General features: G+C 40.6%; 1 protein-coding gene across 1 annotated transcript in view; it reads right to left on the bottom strand.

The window, feature by feature from the left end:
* Nucleotides 1–21459, bottom strand: part of LOC308652761 (collagen alpha-4(VI) chain-like) — a gene marked incomplete at its 5' end in the record, with an annotated part of 92639 nt that extends 71180 nt beyond the window's left edge. Inside the window, 7 exon segments of the mRNA XM_081300798.1 lie at nucleotides 2120–2674; nucleotides 3041–3586; nucleotides 7022–7651; nucleotides 14426–15031; nucleotides 15728–16315; nucleotides 18576–19178; nucleotides 21384–21459. Coding sequence (XP_081156924.1) covers nucleotides 2120–2674; nucleotides 3041–3586; nucleotides 7022–7651; nucleotides 14426–15031; nucleotides 15728–16315; nucleotides 18576–19178; nucleotides 21384–21459 — 3604 coding nt within the window.
* Between the last annotated feature and the right edge of the window lie 1343 nt (nucleotides 21460–22802).

Genomic DNA, 22802 nt, shown 5'->3' with positions numbered 1-22802 from the left:
AGACACGTAAGTAAAAGCATGGAGGTGAGCCATCTTCCCTCCCCTTTTTTCAACCTAAAAGTATTCAATAAAAACCTCTAAATCCAATTAATAGTGTATATATATATATATTTAGAGACAAAATCACAAAATGATCTTCTCTATATTTTCTAGGAATGCTGAGCTTCCTAAGTTCCACATACTTTGTTCTACACGATTCTGTTCTCTACCTTATTATATGATGCTATGCTACACTATATGCATCCTGGACACTCTCTACTGTACCACGCCATCCTTGTGATGCTTCTCTACCCTATCATATATGTCGCCTCCTCCTTAAATAGTGGTCTGAGGACCCACCTGGGGGCCTGTTAGAAATGCAGGCTCCCACCCCTGACCTACTGAATCAAAATCTGTACTTTCACAAGATATCTAGGTGACTCAAAAGTATGTTTAAGTGTGAAAGATCCTGTTACCCTCTGCTCTAGTGTACCAAATCAAAAGGCAGCAGAATGCAATTTTTAGCACATAAATTCTAGAACCTGATTGCCTCGACTCAAACTTCAGCTCTGCTATTAACTTGGGTCAAATAACCCAATTGATCTATGTCTTGAGTTCCTTTCTCATTTTTTAAAATACTATCTATGTCATAGAGCTATATAAAGATTAAATGTTTTAATATATAAAAGCCCTTGAAGCAGTCTCTCTCTCTCTCTCTCTCTCTCTCTCTCTCTCTCTCTCTCTCTCTCTCACACACACACACACACACACCACTCACACACTATTTAAAGGCTAGCTATTCTGATGATAACGTGGCTTGCTGTAAAACCTCACTGCATATGGGTATGAGCTGGAGCTTTCCTTGCAAACATTTTCTAGGTCTGTTTTCCCTGGGAAAGAAGAGCAGAAGAATAGAGCCAGGCTGTCAGGAGGAGAAACACCTGTCTCTAGCCATTGTTATTTTAGAAAAAAGCTTGAGTAGCACATGCCTGTCATCCCAGCAGCTCAGGAAGCTGAGGCAGGAGGATTGCGAGTTCAAAGTCAGCCTCAGCAAAAGCAAGGCGCTAAGCAACTCAGTGAGACCTTGTCTCTAAATAAAATACAAAATAGGGATGGGGATGTGGCTCAGTGGTTGAGTGCCCCTGAGTTCAATCCCTGGTAGCAAAGTAAAAAGAAAAAGAAAGAAAGCTTGAGGGGGAAAAAACTGGATTGAAAGAGGGATGTGGTGGCACATTCCTGTAATCCCAGCTACTCGGGAGGCTGGGGCAGGAGGATCACAAGTTCTAGATCAGTCTCAACAACTTAACAAAGACCCTGTTTCAAAATAAAAAATAAAATGCTGCAAATGTAGCTCAGTAATAGAACACAGTGGATCCAATCCTGAATACCACAGAAAAGGAGAGGAGGGATTAAAGATGACCTTGCCGTACTGAAGCCGATTGGCAACAAAGCAGAGGAACCCTTGTAGAGCACCTCAAAGCAAAGGCGGTGTTTTCTAATAGTCCTATTATATATAACTCTTATGCATCAATTTTTCAAAAACCATGTTCAAACACACACCAAAAGAAGACCATGTTCTCTGTTTCATAGGAGAGACTGCCTAAATGATATTGTCTTCTGCTTTATTTTCCTGTTCCTTCAGAGGGTTGTGCTCACACACTCCAGTCTGGTTTATCTTTGCTATAAGGAATAAGAGGAAGAGCTGTGAGGAATTGTGGGGATGGAGTTCTGAGAAGGTTCAGGCCTCTCAAGACCAGAGTGGTTCAGTTGGGGATGCAGTTCAGTGTTAGAGTATCTAGACGCCTGGGGTGCAAGAAGCTCTGGGTTTGATCCCTAGCACCACAAATAAAGATATACAACAGTGCTTCCTGCTTTGTGTAGGCACTTATAACTAAATAAGTAGAAAAACATTTTTGAAAAAAAAACAAAAAGAGACCATAGTAGTGACTATGGAAATAATTAAAATAATCCCCAGGAGAAGGTGAACCACAGTGTCAAGTGCCTAGATCCTAAAAAGTCAACTTCCCATCCACCCCCGCACCCCGTCTACCTGGAAGGTTCAAGTTTTACATTAACAGAGCCAACTGGGTTCCTGACACCTATGATGACTTGTGAGTCAAGTAATTTCTCTGTCACTCACCTTGTGGATTGCAGACTTTATAAAGAATTTTCTTCTCCAGGTTCTGCAGGGACTCAAATTTCTCTTCATAGTATATGTTATCCTTATCATTCGTAATCTCGAAAAGCTGGGAACTTTTGGCTTCTCCCACCCCAATGGCAAAAATAATTATGTTTCTGTCCCTGAGAGCCTTGGCTGGTAGGGCTACATTATCCTGAGAGACCCCATCCGTGATCACAATCAAATATTGAAGAATATTGGGTCTCCCTCCTCTAGAACTGTCAAAAAAAGGCAGAGTGAAGTTCAAGGCTTTCCCTGTTCGGGTACCATCATTCATTTGCTGGACAGCCAAGATGGCTCTGCGAATGTCCACCTTTGAGGAATATTGGTTGAGCCTGAATTCTTCCTGAGGGGTTGAGCTGAACTGCAACAGGCCAATCTGAATTTCATCAGCACTGATATTGGATTGGTTCACCATCCTCTCCATGAATTCCTTCATCTTTTCAAAGTCTTTTGGGGAGATAGATTCTGAACCATCTATCAGGAAGATAATGTCAGCTTTTCTATTCTTACAGGCTGGAAGGAAAAAGAGCAGAACAGAATATTCATTCAGAGTCTGAAACTAATTAATTCCAAGTCCCCAGGGATAGTCTGGGATAACATACACAACATGAAAAGATTTCAAAGGGAATGGAAGAGGAAGTCAATAAAATTAAATTTCTGTAACTCAACACAGACCATTCTCAAAATAAGAAACAGCTATTTATTTGGTAATGCTATAAAATTTGACCAGCTTGGTTTATTCCAGGTCAGTGTCACTTTAGCATGCTCATGACTGACTTGTCAACAGTGAATCACACTTAGAGAATGAAGCCTATTCAAGTAGATTAGACACATATAACTTGAGAAAGAGAAAGTGAAGTAAAAAAAAAAAAGTCTTACTCTCTGAGGAGCAGATGTCCTGTACCACTTCTTGTTGGATGGCCTTCAAGGAATCAAATTCATACACAAAAAACACCTTGTCTTTTGCTATTTCCTGAAGCTCAGTAACGTCAGCATCTCTTACTCCAATAGCATAAATGACGACTCCGTCGACCCTCAATCTCTCTGCAGCCTCAGCCACGGGGTCTGAAGATTTGCCATCAGTGATGACTATAAGATATTGAGCCACATTGTTTCGGGCTGTGTCTACAAAGACCCGAGTCATGTTACTCAGGGCCTCCCCAGTGGCAGTACCACCTCCTCCCTGCTGGATGTCATCAATGGCGGCCTTCAGCTCTGCTGCACTGGTGTACTGGCTGAGGATAAATTTGCTTTTCATTTTGTCTGAGTACTGAATGACTCCAAATCTCACTCTGTCAGGCCCGATCTGAAACATCTTTATCACTTCATTCATGAACACCTTCATTTCAAGAAAATCCTCTGGACCGATGCTTCCAGACCCATCCATAAGGAAGTAAATATCTGCCTTCTCAATATTCACACAACCTGGGCAATGAGAAGAGGAAACAACCTGTTAGAAGAGAGTCTGAGGTGGGGTATAGTCAAAGCCATGGATCTGATCTCCACCGTATTCCCCTAGCACTCATTGTCCCCTGGGTATTCCTTGGCCAAGAGCATGATCAGCCTACATATGAGCAAACCAGAGTGCCTGGGAGAGAAACAGCCTCCAACCAATGTCTGGAAGGGTTTGGATAAATACCCCAGTTCCCTTGCCCTCTGGTGGGTTAACTCCAAAGTGAGTTCTACTGTTTCTCTTGAGGACCTACCAGAACTGGGCACCAATTGCCTACAGCAACAGCCTAGAGTTTACTTTTCACTCCCTGTTGGCTGTCTCCCCTTTCCATTCTATATATTTTTTTCTTTTTCCTCCCTTTCCATTCTTGATATCCCACCCCTTACCAATATCCCTTAAGGACACCTCCAGATAAATTCCTCACATCCCAATCCTTGTCACAGAGTCTATTTGATTATACTCACTGAATGCACGAAGTAAATATAACTTGACATTTCACAAATGGGAAAGTTAAGAATAAAAGTTAAAAATTAGCTATAAATCGTCTCCATTTCCATCATCCTGCATCAAACCCAAGTCACATTTTTTTTTTAAATGCATGGGCAAGAGTGCAACTTTCTGAAATTTAATTTAATTAATTTAAATTAATATGATTCAAACTAATTTAAAACTTTCAGTTTTAAATGAGCCTAACTTAAACTACTCACTTTGTATTAAGACCTAGATTGCAAAGGCTCCTAGATTTTGACAGCAGGCTTGGCTCCTTCGCAGCTGAATTTCCTAATCTGTCAAACAGGATCTCAACTCCTACTCAAGAAACTCATTGTGAGGCAGAAGTAAAATCATGTAAACACAACAGAGCTGAGTGTTAAAAAAAAATTATAATTACAATTATCCAGTGTTTTTTTATTTGCTCTTTTTAGTTATACATGACAGTAGAATGTATTTTGGGGGATATATATATATATATATATATATATATATATATATATAAAATAACATTCTATTTATTTTTGTCATCTAGCAAGTTCCTCAAAAAGAGTGAAACACTTTTCTCCTCACCTTTTTAAGTGAAGTCAGACAGCCTCGTGTTGTTCATCTCTGCATTCCCCTGACCCAGAGGAGAACTTAGGGCCTTTCCATGTTCCCTAGCTAAAGGGGAAATGGTCTGAGGTCAGAGTTGAGCTCCCCTATTCAGGCCTTTATTTGGAAAGACCTAGGTTCATGCAATATGTGTGACATAACTTACATTAAAAGAGAGAGAGAGAGAGAAAGAGAGAGAGAGAGGAGATAGAAATAGACATACAGAAATAGACATACAGCATACAGATGAGAGAGATGAATTTCATCTTAATGAAACTCAAATTTAATTAGTCCTCCTATATTTCATCTGGCAACCCTACCTTAGAGGATCACACATTGGAAATGTGGGTGGCTTAGAGGGGTAGAGAGAAAAGTAGTCTGCCCCTGGAGACTAGGGGGGTGGGGAAGTTGTGGGAACATAGGGCAGAAACTGGAATATTGCTTGGAGACAGCTAGATGGTTGCCTGGAGTCTGAGAAAAGAACCTCTGTGCAGGAAGACGCATCTCTCTAGAAGGTAGCATGCAGCAGTGGTCCAAAACAGCTTCACTCTAACTCATTGTGCAGAGGAGTCAAGGGCCCTGAGCATTGCCTGACATATACATTCTTTTCAGTCTTGGCAAATGAAGGGTTTGGGGGGTTGGGGGAAATTATCTTACCATCTGGATACCACTGGGCATCCACATCTATTACCCACATCATGTGCTTAGCAGGGTGTCACATAAAAAATAGCAAATGACCAATAAATGGCAGATATTATGATCATTATGATCATCCGGGATGGAATTCTGGTAGAAATCATCAATGCTTCTATCTATCTCTGAACTTTCCCCACCAATATCTCCTCTAGACTTAGGGATAATTTTCCCATTTTCAGATTTCTTCTTAGCTGAAGAAAAGAAGTCAGCTCTCAACACTTGATACTGTTTATGACTCAGACTCCTAAAAACAGGGAGTGGACAAGGAAATAAAACTCATCTTTAACAATTTTGTTTCTCATTCCCAGAGAAAAGGACTAAAAATGCAGGTCAAAGAGAAAGATGAAAACTTATTTACATATTTCATATTTCTAGACCTCAGGACAAGTAATCAAGAAATTACAAGATCATTCAGCATTTTTTTTTAATTCAGTAATTTTTTCCCCTGAAGATATAATCACAGCCTTGAATTTTTAAGTCAGATATCTACATGTCAATGATTCTCATTTAAGTCTATGATTCTAATTTGAATTTAAGAAATACCAGCAGAGGTGAGAAAAAAATAGAAAAGCAGGCAGATAGCAATAAGGATGTTTATGACAGCGAGGAAGCAGCAAATGGAGATTCAAACTTTAGGTATTTTTACTCCCAAACATATACACGTTTTTTGTTTTGTTTTATTGTTTTAGCTGCATATACAGTAGGAACTCTCCTAACTAACCTCCACCTAAGTAACTCATCAGATAAATTGCTGCTCTCCTTTCCTTCTGTAAAACATGAATTTGCTCCCACAAAACACTGAGTGCCCAAAGTCTGCTTTGCTCTGTGGAAAATAAGCTAACTACGATAGAGATGGGTTTGCTCCCAGCCAGTTTATGGCAGTTTTTTATAATTACACAATTAATAAGATATTGTGCAAATCAATAAGACACAATTGTGAATAAAGAGGTTTATTGTATCTATGAAAACCAGGTTAAATGCTTAAAAATAATAAAGGTAAGTTGTTTCCAAAAAATTGTTAATATGCTAGGTAGCACTACAAAAGACAGAATATTTGACACCATGAAAACTGGGAAGGATTTCTGTACTTGGCTTATCTCAGAAATGGCTAAATTCTCTACTCATTCAAAGGAAACTGAAACCAGAAATTACATGCAATATGTTATTTTATGGTTTATGAAAAAAAAACACAGAAATCCAATATTCAAAGAAGCCTGGGCCATGGATGTGGTGGCACACTCCTGTAATCCCAGCAGCAGGGGAGGCTGAGACAGGAGGATCATGAGCTCAAAGCCAGCCTCAGCAACCGAGAGGCACTGAGCAACTCAGTGAGCTTCGTCTCTAAACAAAATACAAAATAGGGCTGGGGATGTGGCTCAGTGGTTGAGCTCCCCTGAGTTCAATCTCCAGAACCAAAAATAAAAAAAAGAATGTTCACTATTTACTTCATATTCTTAAAAAGAGAAAAAATAAAGACAGAAATTTCTAAGTTTGGGGTTTCTCTCTTTTAACAAATGGACTCTGGAATTTTTTCTCTTCTGTCAGGTAGACAGGTAGGTACATAGAGCAAGCAAAGTAAAAACTTTGAAAAGAAAAATATTAATCAAATTTGGAAAAGGCCTTCCTACCTTCTTGTAGGGTATGGCCCATCCCAGGAAAGAAGGCCTTCTTGCCCACAATCTCAGGGCAGAGCTGGTTCTTAAGCTTGCTTCCCACAACGAAGAGCTGCAAAAAAGATTCAAGGGGGATGGCATGCTTCCAAGGAGGATATGTGGCCATCTTCTCCAGGTCCTTGCTCTCTGAGGCATGCTGGGTACCAACTGCGTAGATGGTCACCCCTGCCCTGCGTAGGTGAGAAGCGGGTCTGGACACATTGTCCTGAGAGAAACCTTCTGTGATGACCACAGCTATCTGCCGCACACCTTGGTGGGATCGGCCACCCTTCTCCTGAATGAAAACTTCATTCCTCAGGAAATCCAAAGCAGCACCAGTCTTTGTCCTTCCTCTTCCTCCCTGGTAAGTCAATTTGTCCAAATGCTCCAAGATTTTGGCTGAACTCTGAAATGTATCCAGTGAAAATTCAAGTCGTGGTTCCTCACTGTAGAAAACCAAGGCAATTCTCAAGGCATCAGGACGAATGCTTAGAGAGTTGACAGTCGTCTTTAGGAAATTGACAACTTGTTGAAAGTTGGATTGCCTAGCCCTGCTAAATTCCTCGATGAGGAATACTAAGTCAGCTGGGATAGCAGTTGGACATGCTGTAAACAACCAAAACAGAAAGAAGTGTACTTGCATGAGAGCAGAGAAATAAAGACAATATTCACATACAAAGTTATATGTATCTACTACAATAATATTTTGGTTATTATGAATTATAATAATATCCGAACTTCATGCATTTTTGCACTTCAAGTTTTTATTTATTTTCCCCAAATTTTTATTGGTACATTATAATTATATGTAGTAGTGGGATTCACTGTTACATTCATACATACACATGATATAACAATATGATTTGCTCAATAACATTCCCCAGTATTTCCCCTTTCCTTCCCTTCCTCCCTTCCCACTCCCTTTCCTCTACTCTACTGGTCTCCCTTTGCTTTTCATGAGACACCCCCCTCTTCTTTTCCTTTTTCCTCTCTAGCTTCCACTTATAAAAGAATATATGCAACTTTTGACCTTCTGAGTTTGGCTTATTTCTTTTTTTTTATTGGTTGTTCACATCATTACAAAGCTCTTGACATATCATATTTCATACATTAGATTGAAGTGGGTTATGAACCCCCAATTTTACCCCAAATGCAGATTGCAGAATCATGTCGGTTACACATCCACAATTTTACATAATGCCCTATTAGTAATTGTTGTATTCTGCTACCTTTCCTATCCCCTACTATCCCCCCTCCCCTCCCCTCCCATCTTCTCTCTCTACCCCATCTACTGTAATTCATTTCTCTCCTTGTTTATTTTCCCATTCCCCTCACAACCTCTTATATGTAATTTTGTATAGCAATGAGGGTCTCCCTTCATTTCCATGCAATTTCCCTTTTCTCTCCCTTTCCCTCCCATCTCATGTCTCTGTTTAATGTTACTCTTTTCTTCCTACTCTTCCTCCCTGCTCTGTTCATAGTTGCTCTCATTATATCAAAGAAGACATTTGGTATTTGTTTTTTAGGGATTGGCTAGCTTCACTAAGCATAATCTGCTCTAGTGCCATCCATTTCCCTGCAAATTCTATGATTTTGTCATTTTTTATTGCTGCATAGTACTCCATTGTGTATAGATGCCACATTTTTTTAATCCATTCATCTATTGAAGGGCATCTGGGTTGGTTCCACAGTCTAGCTATTGTGAATTGTGCTGCTATGAACATCGATGTGGCAGTATCCCTGTAGCATGCTCTTTTAAGGTCTTCAGGGAATAGTCCGAGAAGGGCAATAGCAGGCTCAAATGGTGGTTCCATTCCCAGCTTTCCCAGGAATCTCCAAACTGCTTTCCAAATTGGCCGTACCAATTTGCAGTCCCACCAGCAATGTACAAGTGTACCCTTTTCTCCACAACCTCTCCAGCACTTGTTGTTGTTTGACTTCATAGTGGCTGCCAATCTTACTGGAGTGAGATGGTATCTTAGGGTGGTTTTGATTTGCATTTCTCTGACTGCTAGTGATGCTGAGCATTTTTTCATGTACTTGTTGATTGATTGTATGTCCTCCTCTGAGAAGTGTCTGTTCAGGTCCTTGGCCCATTTGTTGATTGGGTTATTTGTTATCTTATTGTCTAATTTTTTGAGTTCGTTGTATACTCTGGATATTAGGGCTCTATCTGAAGTGTGAGGAGTAAAAATTTGTTCCCAGGATGTAGGCTCCCTATTTACCTCTCTTATTGTTTCTCTTGCTGAGAAAAAAACTTTTAAGTTTAATTAAGTCCCATTTGTTGATTCTTGTTATTAACTCTTGTGCTATGGGTGTCCTATTAAGGAATTTGAAGCCCGACCCCTCAATCTGTAGATCGGAGCCAACTTTTTCTTCTATCAGACGCAGAGTCTCTGATTTGATATCAAGCTCCTTGATCCATTTTGAGTTAACTTTTGTGCATGGCGAGAGAAAGGGATTCAGTTTCATTTTGTTGCATATGGATTTCCAGTTTTCCCAACACCATTTGTTGAAGATGCTATCCTTCCTCCATTGCATGCTTTTAGCCCCTTTATCAAATATAAGATAGTTGTAACTTTGTGGATTAGTCTCTGTGTCCTCTATTCTATACCATTGGTCCACCCGCCTGTTTTGGTACCAGTACCATGCTGTTTTTGTCACTATTGCTCTGTAATATAGTTTGAAATCTGGTATCGCTATATCGCCTGATTCACACTTCCTGTTTAGAATTGCTTTTGCTATTCTGGGTCTTTTATTTTTCCATATGAATTTCATGATTGCTTTATCTATTTCTACAAGAAATGCCGTTGGGATTTTGATTGGCATTGCATTAAATCTATAGAGAACTTTTGGTAATATTGCCATTTTGATGATGTTAGTTCTGCCTATCCATGAACAGGGTATATTTTTCCATCTTCTAAGATCTTCTTCTACTTCTCTCTTTAGGGTTCTGTAGTTTTCATTGTATAAATCTTTCACCTCTTTTGTTAGGTTGATTCCCAAGTATTCTTTTTTTTGAGGATATTGTGAATGGAGTGTTTTTCCTCATTTCCGTTTCAGAAGTTTTGTCGCTGATATACAGAAATGCCTTTGATTTATGCGTGTTGATTTTATATCCTGCCACTTTGCTGAATTCATTTATTAGTTCTAGTAGTTTCTTTGTAGACCCTTTTGGGTCTTCTAGGTATAGAATCATGTCATCTGCAAATAGTGATAATTTAAGTTCTTCTTTTCCAATTTTTATGCCTTTAATTTCTTTCGTCTGTCTAATTGCTCTGGCCAGTGTTTCGAGAACTATATTGAATAGAAGTGGAGATAGAGGGCATCCCTGTCTTGTTCCGGAGGGCTTATTTCACTTAACATAATGCTCTCAAGTTCCATTCATTTTCCTGTGAATGACATAATTTCGTTCTACTTTATGGCTGAGTAAAACTCCATTGAGTATATATACCATATTTTCTTTATCCATTCATTCACTGACAGACACCGAGGCTGGTTCCCTTGTGGGTATGTATGTATCCCCAGAGTGTGAGGACTTTAATTCTTCAGGATAAATAATGAGGAATGATATTGCAGGGTCATTTGGTCTAGTCTTTTGAAAAACCTTCATACTGATTTCCATAGTGGTTGTACTAATTTGCCATCCTCCCAACATTCTCTCCAGCATTTATTATGGCTTGTATTCTTGAAGGCTGCCATTCTAACTGGAGTGAAATGAAATACCAGCAAGCTTTGATTTGCATTTCCCAACTTCATGCACTTTAGAATATAGTGGAAGCCTTTGTTTGACAAAGAACATCACAGGGTTCATGACTATCTCAAAATTCTCACAAGAAAGTGTAGTCACATCATTTGCAAACTATGTAAAATAAGAATATCCACAATAAAGTACTGAAGATCATTTTTCAACTTATCTAAGTGTCTTAGAAGAATTAGTCTAGACTAGTTTTATTTTTTTCTTTGTTTTACTAGTTTCAAGAAGTCTTGGGACAAATTCTCTTTTATAGGTCTGAAACCTCCTCCATTTAATAATTTTTTTCCTCTCTCAATGAAAGTTGGAAATAGCAAAGTATAACTAATCTGTACACCTTTCTCTGATAACTCTCATGTTATTTCAACAGAGACGATATGAAAGATTATAGGGTCCTGTGAAAAATCTTTGTCCAAATATTGGGTTAGCTGTTTTATTTTGGTATAAAAGGACCTCCCCTTCTGCCTGCCTCAAATGGAAGAAGGAAGCATAAACTACCTTGTGGGGAGCCATTCTGACACGTGATTGGGTGACTCCCGTTAAGGGCCTGAGGCGCTCTGGCTGTGTCGGAGTTATCCCGACCCTTTCCTGATGAGAGAGCCCATCCGTGTGGGTGTGCGTGACCACTGACCCTGGAGACCCAATCACTGACCCTGACCTTGGAGTGCAGCCCCCCCTCAACCTTCATTGGATGGAATTCTCCCCTGAATCTCTTGTTCCCCAATAAGAGGCTACTCCCCGACGTGTTCACTCTCTCTCTCTCCTGCTAGCCCAGAGTAATCCTCGCTGCCCTGCTGGGCGGCTTGAGGTGGGGAACCAGGGAGGCGAGCCGTCTCGGACCTAGCAATATAAAATAAGGTACTGTCTGTGTGTTTTATTTTGATCTCTTCTAACTAACTTAATGCCAGAACCTCATTAATGAAACCACTGCGCAGGCCGCGTGGTAGACTACCTGCCACACAGATTCCAGATAATGCCTTTCCTATTTAGGGCAATGCCCAATGAAGGGAAGCCCACCATGTTTACATGTCAATGGGGTCCATCTGCTTTGATACATGATAAAAGAAATCTACCAAAATGATATATGCCAAAAGCTAAAATCGGTGTATGGACAACTGAATATTGTGAAATAAGATCTTGAGAAGGTAAAACAGGGCCACGGAGTAAACTTTTGACTTTCTTTGGTCTCTTGGTGTCCTCTAATTTCCCTTATGGTCCTTTTATATATATATATATATAAAAAAAATCAACAATCAACCCTGAATTTTAAGAAAGGGTGTTGCCCCTGGTTTTGACAAATCTTGAGTACTTTCTCTAGAAACTCCAGAAGTCTCGGCTTCTCCCTTCCTTCCCCTAATGGTACCAAGTACTATTATTCTCCTTTCAAGTTGTCTCCAGGATTCATCTCTTTCATGATTATCAGAGCCATGGTTTGGCTGGTCCCAGACACTCTCCACATGTGACCAGATGGCGTTTCAGCTTTAAATACTTTCTGGGTCTTAGATGCCACCTAGAACCCAGCATGCCCGCCAAAGGCTCTCTTCAGGACTGCTCTTGATCGTGCCACTTTTCCTGCTTAAAAGCCTCCAATTCCTTCTAGTGCCTTGGGACCCTGTAATCAGGGCACATCCTACCTAATCTAATCTCATCCCTTAAAGCTCTTAAACCCTCCCTCTGGTCCCAGTTGGTACAGTTTTTCACTTTCTTCCACATTTATTCAGACTATTTCCACTTTCACATCCTTATCAGGAATGAGAAACCCTTACCTGAATCTTCCCCTTACCAAAAGTGCCCCCTTCCCTTTTCCGCATATATCAAAATAACACCCTACTTAAAGGACCAGTGCAATTCCTTCCTTTTCACGTTCTCCAGGAGGCCTCCCTGTGCTCTGATTCTATTTAATGTAGTACCTATCAGCTTCTTGGCTCCTTGTTACTGTGCTGATTTATGCTCTTCTTGTCTCATATGTGTTCATAAAACTGCAAAGCTCCCAAGCTCCAGATGTTGGGAGGTCAGGGGAGAGGTATAAACAACTTCAGAAAAAGGACAGCTAGGTCCCTTTTGATGTGCAGATCAAAGGATCTTCACTAAGAGATAACTTCAGAACTGAAAGGCAAATTTTTTCTTTCTTTCTTTTTCTTTTTATTTATTTTATCTTTTTTTTTTTTTTTTTTTTTTGGTACTAGATTAACTACAGTGCACTCAGCCTCGGAGCCACATCCCCAACCCTATTTTTGTATTTTATTTAGAGACAGGATCTCACTGAGCTGCTTAACACTTCACCATTGCTGAGGCTGGCTTTGAACTCACGATCCTTTTGTCTCAGCCTCCCAAACTGCTGAGATTACAGACATGTGCCACTGCACCCAGCCTGAAAGGTAAATTTTGACTGTGGGTATTCCAGGAGGATAGTAGGATGTTCAAAGACAGAGACAGAGGTGGGAAAGCAAGACATATACATGGCAAAAAATGAATAGTTCAGTTTGGCTGGTGAGCAGAATATGTAAAAAGACTTAGAAGGAGATAAGGCCCAGTGGTTTCCAACCAATAGTGCACGTTTCCTCAGGGACATTTTGAGACTATATGAGGGTGTTTTGGATTGCACAATTTTCGAAGATGCTACTGGCAGGAATCAGGGGTGCAACACCTCAGATGATGCCCAGGAAAATCCTGTACTAGGAATGTCCTACCCAAAACACTCATAGCATCTTCCTTCAAATGCCAACCTAAGGAAAGATTTTTTAATCCCTTGGGAAAAGCCTGAATGCTTTTTAATCCTGGAAAATGTATATGGTAACTTGTATTATTGTTCAGAAATATTCAATTCCACGGGGCTTGGTGGTGCACGCCTGTAATCCCAGCGGCTCCGGAGGCTGAGGCAGGAGGATCCTGAGTTCAGAGTGAGCCTCAGCAACTTAGTGAGCCCCTGAAACTCAGCAAGACCCTGTCTATATATAAAATATAAAAAGGGATGGACATGTTGCTCAGTGGTTAAGCACCCCCCAGGTTCAATCCCTGGTACAAAAATAAATAAATAAATAAATATTCATTTCCATGAGAAAAATATACTTTCCTATTCCACTGATGTTAACATAGTCATCTGACTTTCTTTGGCCAACGGAATGTTCATAAACGCAGAAGGAGTCTGAAAAGTACTTATGTGAGTGTGTTTCTCTCTTGCACCTCTGCCATTACCATGGAAAGAATATGCTCAGACTAGCCTGATGAGCCCAGGAAGATGATGAGAGATACACGGAGAAGAGCCAAGCTTAAATGAGTCAACCCTCAGCCAAATTCCAGGTCTACAAATGAGCCCAGGTGAGATCAGCAAAGTTACCAGTTAGGCCCAGTTAAGATCAACTGGCCCAAATCCGTGAGAATAAATTATTCTTTTTTTAACCACTGACTTTTCAAATGGTTTGTTATGCAGTGTCGTTCTAGCGATCAGAGTTAATTAATACAAGATGTGTATTGGAGGCATCCCAGGCCTCCTTTTCCTATCCACAGATGTCAATACCCCACTACTAAGGAATCCAGAATGCCCCCTTTCTCTGATCCTTCCACAGATTTTCCTCTTAGAGTGTGAGACCTCCCAGCGGCTCACATAGCCAGGAACCAAGCCTTACCTACTATGGCTTCCTCCGTAGCCTGAGTCCTGAACTCTGGCTGTCCAGTCCCTTGGATCACCATACTCACATCCTGTGATATCTGTCTGATTCCATCTTCTCCCGGCACATCATATACAAACGCTGGGGACCCTATGCCCTCCAGTTCTCCCCTGTCAGCCTGCTGCACACCCACAGACACGACTTTCACGCCCTTCTCCCTCAGTGTCTGCGCAGCATCCCAGGCCTCATCCTCAGATCTGCCGGAGGTAATGACCACTGCGAATTGAGGGATGCCCTGTAGAATCCGACTTCCTGCTGCTTCCTGGAGGAAGGTCTGATGAAGGTACCTCAGAGCTTCGCCCGTCCTCCTGGAGCCACCTCGGAGCACAAATCGCTCACGGATGTGAGTCATCATCTCATTCTGGGTCTTGTAGGTATTGAACAAAAACTCAGTGTGACCTTGGTCACCATACTGAGCCAGTCCAATCTGGTACTTGTCCCTGCCAACCTCCAGCATGCTAACCGTTCTGGCGATGAAATTCCGCATCCACTGGAAACTGGCCCTTGATGTTTCCTGGGAGGTGTCCACAAGAAAGACCACATCTGCATAGGCCTTGGTGTATTCTGAAAGTAAAGAAAAGAGGAAGAGGGGAAAACATAGAGGAGAAAGTGAATCAAATCAAGCTCTTGTGAAAATTTCACACAAGAATGGTTTTGTGTGGCCCATGTGAGAAGGAGCGGTGCTGCATCTACACAATGCTTATATATATTGTGCATTTCCCCCTTCTCTGTATGGATCTTTCACAAAGCTCTCTATTTTCTGCCTCTATTTTCTGCTTTATTAGAACCTTTCCATTGTTCTTTTTCAACCAATGGAGCAAGCATTAGAAACTGACCATTACTAAATACTTAATCTGTATTAAAACTTTTTATATACTATTGATTTTAGTCCTCGTAGGTCATTCTTCTGGGCAAGTATTATTATTTTCATTGTGCAGGTAAAGAAACTGATGAGGTGAAACTGCTGTTGATGCTCACATAACTGAAATATGGTAAATGAAAGATTAAAAAGCAGCCACTCTGGACTCTAAAACCCATGCTGTTTCCTCTGAACATGGTAGAATGTTCTTTTCTACTTATGAGAACTCCATCTATCTTTCAAATCCAACCCAGACATCCCTTCCTTTAGGAAGTCTCCCCAGATTCCTCACAGATAATAGACATTCCTTCTCCTGCCCTCCCATGAGGCCCAGAATATGTTGGCTTATATGAAAGTTAAGCGGTTTGGTTGTAATGTGAGGTTTTGACACAGTTTCTCACCTTTTATCTTACCCTCCACTGCTGAGCACAGAGTCTGAAGAAGGCTTCCTGAGAATTCCTGCAGGATGTTGAAGTTTTCAGTATTGAAGAGAAACTTCTCATATGGCTCACTGGCTATTTTTTGTAATTCCTGGACATCCTGAACATTGACTCCTACCACATATACAATAACTCCATCTTCTTTCAACTGGTCAGCTGCATCCTGAACCTCATCATTTGACTCCCCATCTGTCACTAGGATAACTATCTGAGGAACCCTGTCCTTGGCCCGGCTGCCACCCGACTCAGTCAAGTAGTTGGTCCGGATAAATTCCAAGGCACTCCCTGTGTTTGTGCCTCCTGTGCGGTAGGGAAGATTCTGGATATGTTCCAGGACCACGCTCTTCAGAGGGTACTGGTTCAGCTGAAAGGCTGGGTAGATATTGTCATTATATTGGGCGAGTGCCACCTGGACCCGTTCACTGCTGATGTCAAGCCCCAAGACAATGGAGTAAAGGAAGTTCTTGACTTTCTGGAAATTCTGGGGTCCAATGCTAGTAGAGCTGTCCACTAGGAACACAATGTCTGCGAGGGCTACTTCTCTGCAAGCTGCAAAAGAGAGAGAAAAAGGCATGGGGGGTCACTGGGTTTTTAGCACCATTGATTCAAAATACTTAGAATCAATGGTGCTAAGTGGTGCACAGAAAGGAATCACAATAGCAGGCAGCTGATACTGAGTGGTCCTCAGTGTGCTCAGAGCGACATCACTTTCCTCCACTCCATAATCTTCCAGTACTTCAGACCTGCTCTACTGATAACCTCCGACATTGAAATCCACTTGGATGATCCCTTGAATCTTATTAAAAAGGGAAAACACTTGTGTAAATTTAGCATCAGGCTGAAAAATGAAATTTCTGGTCAGAATAAGCCATCAGCCTCCTATTCTGTCACAAAAGGAAGGTGCTGGCATCAGCAGGGCAGAAAACTGGAATATGTTTCATGTTCCTTGATACATATCATCGCTGTGCTACCACCTAGCAATTTTGTGACCTGTTTATCACTAAGACTTAATTTTCTACTCTGAAATTTTTGTAGTAGACCTCAGACTCTTATGGGATTGTTTGGAGGATAAAATAAGATAGTCTACAATAGTAGATAATATCTGTGCTCCTCCCAGTTCCTCTTGGATTACTTTTACTATTTCTGTACACTGCTCTTTGGGAGGTTCCCTCCAGCCTTTGGAACTTCTTCACTCACAAATTAAATTTAGGAAAAAAAAGGCCAGATCTTTGCTTGACCCAGATTCAGGGTCAAAACACCTCTGAGGCATCATCTACATTTTTGAGTTCCCCTCCATATCAGGTTGAAACTGCTCTTTATGAAACTTTTGCCTGAGATCACACCCTTCCTTACATTCTTCTATTTCTCTGTTCCCCCAAACCCAGTATCCTTGCTTGTGACACACCACATATATCCAAATCCTTGTCTCAGGCTCTACTTCTGAGAACACTACCTCACACACCTGCTGTAAAAGACCTGGGACTGATTAAAAGACCTAGCTCTGTCCTGCATTTTTTGTGCTACCCTTTGGCCTGTTTTCTCATTTGAAAAATGCAAATATTGATACTCATTACCTACATATCCAACAAAGTTGGGATGATGGATCAGTCAGATGAGCAAAATAAACAAGTTTTGAAAACTACAGAGCACCAAGCAAATGGTAGTTATTATTAATATGTTTACAAAACCTCTTTGTAAACCTTAAATACTATAGAAAAGTAAGACATATAATATTTATTTGGTCATGCAAATGCAGAGCTACAACCTCATACTGCTGCATCAAAGGGTCCAAAGTGTCACCTACTCTATACAAAATACCAAAATAATGAATAAATAAGGAAGGCTCCTTCCTCTTGTGGGTGTTGATGGAACACACAAGCAATTTTCTCTTTCTCTGCTCAAAGTATAATAAAGCAAAGTATGCTTTATTATGGAGCTACAACCTAATAAAGCATAATTTGCTTTATTATATAGCTTGGTAATTATAAAGAATTTTCGCCAGCTCATGTCCCATCTCCAATAGAAGTACAAAGTAGATGAAAGGTACATCATCAACACAGATAATGACAGGTAGTACTAGGAAATGCTTATGGGCACTTCTGGTTGCCTATACACCGTGCTAAACACTTTTCTTGCACAATTTTGTTTAATGCTTTCAATAACTCTCTAAGACAGAAAGTTTCATCCCAGAAAGAAAAGTTAGATTCAGAGAGATTAAGTTACTTGTCCAAGATAACACACTTAGAAAATAGAGAACTAGCCAGGCATGATGATGCACACCTTGGGAGACTGAGGCAGGAGGACTGCAAGTTCAAGTCAAGCCTCAGCAACTCAACAAGATGCTGTCTCAAAATTAAAATACAAATAAATAAAAAGGACTGAGGATATAACTCATTAATAAAACATCCTGGGTTCAATCTCTACTTTAAAAAAAAAAAAAAAGGTAGAATGCAGAGAACTAGAATTTGAACCCAGATCTTTCCTTTCCCTAATTTTTTTTCTTTTAACCAGTATATTATACCAAACACTGGCAGTGAAATATGCACACTTTCTGGGAAAACTCTCCTATTCTGCACTCACATCCAAACAATATGGGTAAGTTAAGCTAAGAATAACAATATCATTCTAGAATCAAATAATACTACATCCTTATGTCAATATACTAATGACTTAATGAAATTTTAATTTCAAAATTAAACATGCACACATGTGGAAAATAAGAAGAGTAGGAGAGATGAATAAGAGCTAATGTTTTGAGTTTTGTGACATTCAAATTAAAAAAAAAAAAAGGAGGGAGAAGTTTGTGTACCTGGAGATACAGGGTCAACAGGTTGAGCTGCCTTTGCCAAAGTATCACACAGCTCAAGCCGCAGCTTCTGGGCAAGACTGATCAGGCCAGAGACTCTGGGAACAAAGGAGGTAAACTTCTCCTTGGGACTACTTGCAATCTCCCTGAGCTCTGCCAGAGCTGCATTTCCAATGCCAACTGCATAAAGTAGGATGCCTGCCTTCCTAAATGCCTCAGCAGGTTCACGAATATGGTCCTCAGCCTGGTCACTGCTGATGACCATGGCGACCTGGGGCACCCCTTGGCTTGCACGGCTCCCGGCTCCCTCCTGGAAGTGGTGATCCAGAATGAACTGCAAAGCCAGGCCCAACTTGTTTCCCCCAGACTTAAATTGAAGCCTCTGAATGTGTCTCAACACATCGACTTTGCGGTGATACGTGGAAAGCAGGAACTCTGAGTGGGGTGCATCGCTGTACTGGGCCAGACCCACCCGGATGGTCTCTCTGCTGACATTAAAGCTGTTAACCAGGATGTTCAGGAAGTTCCGCACACTGCGGGCATGTTGGGGGTTGATGCTGGCGTCCACCAGAAATACCACATCTCCCACAGAGTCCTTCCTGCAGACTGAGAAAGAGATGCTTTAAGATAAAATGTTACAAATTGACATCTACTGGCTGGAAATCCATCTCTCCCAATGCAGTGCCTCACTCCCCCCCACAGGTCCAATGGATGCCAGTATGCATACAGCCTGAGATACACAATCATCTCCTCCGATTCCTTGTAGCTGCCCATCCAGTCCCCTGCCACCCTCCGTTCCTTTCTGACAGACATTTGACCCTTCAATCAGATTCCTTTTCCTGGCTCTCCACACATCCCCTGAACTTAATAAAAAAAAAATTTTAAACATAAAAATAAAAATAACAGCTTTCTAAGAGTAGTGGGTACTGCTGGTGCCCACCTAGATCCTCTTTATTGGCTGGCACACCTATTCTCCCAGCTGCTGCCAGGGCTACAGCTCACTGCCCACATCTATGAGAAGAAAGGAAGGAGGGAGGGCGGGAAGGGAGAGCACTTACAAGGTTGGAAATCTTGAACAACCATGAAAACACAGGAATCAAAATTTTAGAGCTGAAAATAATCCTGTGAGATTATCCATGCAATGTTTGCAGCCACAAGGCACATGTGACCACTGAACACTTAAAATGCTGCTAGTATGAGGAAGAAACTAAATTTTACATTTTACTTCATTTTAATTTGTTTTAATTTAAGCAGTCAATGCAGCTAATAGTCACTGCATTGGACAGCACAAGCATAGAATAAGGAATCTAATTTTCTCAAGTCACAAAGAAGGAAAATAAGACCTGAAAAGGAAAAACTCAACTGTAAATCCAAAGAGCTAGGTAGAAGCCAGATCTCCTAACATCTAGTCCATATCCTGAAAGTTAAATTAAAAATCCATGTTTCAGGAGTTGGGGATGTGGCTCAGTGGTAGAGCACTTGCCTAAAACATGCTCTAGGCATAAAAATAAATAAATAAAATAAAGTATTGTGTCCATCTAAAATATATCAAAAAATATCCACATTTCAAGCTAGTAGTGTTGGCACACTCCTGCAATCCTAGCCGATGTGGGAGAACTGGGAGACTGAGGCAAGAGGATCAAAAGTTTAAGGTCAGACTCAGCAACTTAGGGACACCCTGTCTCAAAAATAAAACAAAAAGGGCTGAGAATGTAGCTCAGTGGTGGAGGGAGCATTTGCCTAGCAATTGCAAAGCCCTGGGTTCAATCCTCAGAACCAAAGCAGGGGTGGGGGAATTCATGTTTTAGAAAAGTAAAGACCAAGTGAGAGCTTAGACAGAGAAGGACTGGAGGAAGTTGGTGTAATCCAATCCAGAGACAATAATCCACCTGTCACTTCTGGAGAATTAAGCTTTGACCCTTCAATCAGATTCCTTTGCAATCTTGTTGGGAAAAAAATAACTCAGTGACTGTTCTAGGGCTGGCCTACTCATTTGTCCCTGAAACAACTCTTTCAGGATCAGTCAAATGCAGGCTATGAAGTGTTTCCCTGGCCTCTCCAAGCAGAAAAAATCTCCCAGCTGTAGGAATATTTCTCAGACAAGTATTGGTTCCTTCATGTGCAGCTACCAGGAGGATTACATTTCCATACCTCGTAACTTTCTTAAGCCCTCCATTAGTTCTTTGTAGTTTTAGGATTTTGAAACATTATAAGACGACTATCACCACTTCTGTTCACAGGGATGGGAGCCAGGGCCAAAGGGAAAATTTAGAGAGCTTCATGTTTTTTTTTTCCCCAACAAATAACAGTCTATGTAATTATATTTGAATATTTAAACCTCATAATGTCTCACAGGGGCTTCAGGCTATTCAAACAATCTTCTCTTGATATGACTTTCATCTTGAAAGTCTCAACACTGTTAAAATGACTACAAAAAATTGTAGCAGTGTCACCAGTTTTCAGTGAAGCTATCCATCTCATGATGACAATTATCCCCTTGGAACAGCTCTGCCATAGAAACAAAGCAGAATGCAGAACAAGCCCTTTTTACAAAAGCACTTCAGAGCCTGATAATACATTCTGAAGTATGGCACTTTTAATATCCCTTTTTTGTCACTTGAGATTAAGTATTGAAAAAAAAATCAAGTACCCATCATTTACCAAAAGCTCCCAGATTCTGAGTAAATTCTCCTTCAATGAATTGATTCCCCTTTTCTAAGTATGAAGCTCCTATAATATTTTCTAAGATTGTCAGGAACACCAGGTTCCTGGCAAGGTAATCATTTGATCTTAAAGAATCCCAGGCATTACCAATCTTCTGTGCTCTGATGAAGTCAAAACTAGCTGCAAGAAAGATGGTGGCCAAAAACATCTTCCAAGTCTCCATTGTAGATGCAACCCTAGAAAGAAAAAGAAACCCTGTAATTTAAAATCGTGCCTTCTTACACTAAAAAGGAGTGTCTCACATGGCATGTAAATTGTATCTCAATAACATTATTTTTTAAAAGAACAATTAAACCAAGGCCGAATGTTTTCTTTGATATGAGGATGTTGACTCATAATGGCGGTTGGTGGGTGGGAGCATGGGAGGAATGGATGAACTTTAGATAGGTCAAAGGGAGAGAGGGGAAAGAAGGGAAAAGCAGGTAGGCATGATGGTGGAATGAGTTAGACATCATCACCCTAAGTACGAATGGTGTGGAAATACTTTGTGTACAATCAGTGTCTTGAAAAATTGTGCTCTATATGTGCAATATGAAATGAATTGCATTCTGCCATCATGTTTAACAAGTTAGAATAAATAAAAGAAAAAGAAGAACAATTAAACCCCCAAACCAACAGATGCTTTTTGAGAATAAAGGAAGCTGGATACAGTGGCACGTGCCTATAATCCCAGTGGTTTGAGAGGCTGAGGTAAGAGGATTACGAGTTCAAAACCAGCCTCAGCAACTTAGTGAGGCACATAGCAAGACAGCAAGACCCTATCTCTAAACAAAATATAAAAAAGGGCTGGGGACGTGGCTCAGTGGTCGAGTGTCCCTGAGTTCAATCTCTGGTACCCCACCAAAAAAATAAACTAAAATAAAATATTAAAAGGATGGACTGTAAATTAGCTCACTGGTAAAATGCCCTGGGGTTCAATCCTTTGTACCAAAAATAAATAAATAAGAAGGAAATGTTGCCACTTTGTTTCAGTTGTGCAAGGAAACTGGTCTTGTTGATCTGACTCAGGAAGAATTCTATAAACACCCACAGTGTACACCTCAGACTTGTCTATTGAAAGTTGTCCAGATGTGGCTATAAAAGGAGAAAGCATACAGGGCATGGGATACAACTTCTGTTTCACACGCTGAATTCACTTGGTGGAACATAAACATGTCTCAATGATTTTGCTTGCATTTTTATACAAGAGTTTGATGACCTGATAAACATTTGTAGCATGCAAAAAATATTCAAATATCTCAGGAGCACATCTGCCTGATTAAATCAGCACAGCCCAAAAACATTTTATAAACTCCCAGCAGAAGCAGAACATGACCACCCTTTCCCCTAAGTGAATTCATATCCAAAGCACACATTAAAATCATCTGTTCTCGATTCCATTTCTACTTTTTCGCTCTATGAAAGTACCTTTGTTTAAAAATAAGAAAAACAGTAGTCACATTGAACGAGGGGTCCAAGTAGGCAGGGGATACTTCATCTTTTCATTCTTAGCCATCCAGTTGCACA

The sequence above is a fragment of the Spermophilus citellus genome, assembly GCF_964194105.1.
Source record: "Spermophilus citellus genome assembly, chromosome: 7".
In the NCBI taxonomy this organism is placed as follows: domain Eukaryota; kingdom Metazoa; phylum Chordata; class Mammalia; order Rodentia; family Sciuridae; genus Spermophilus; species Spermophilus citellus.
Note: the sequence above shows the minus strand (reverse complement) of the source record. Positions and strands in the feature narration are given on the sequence as shown.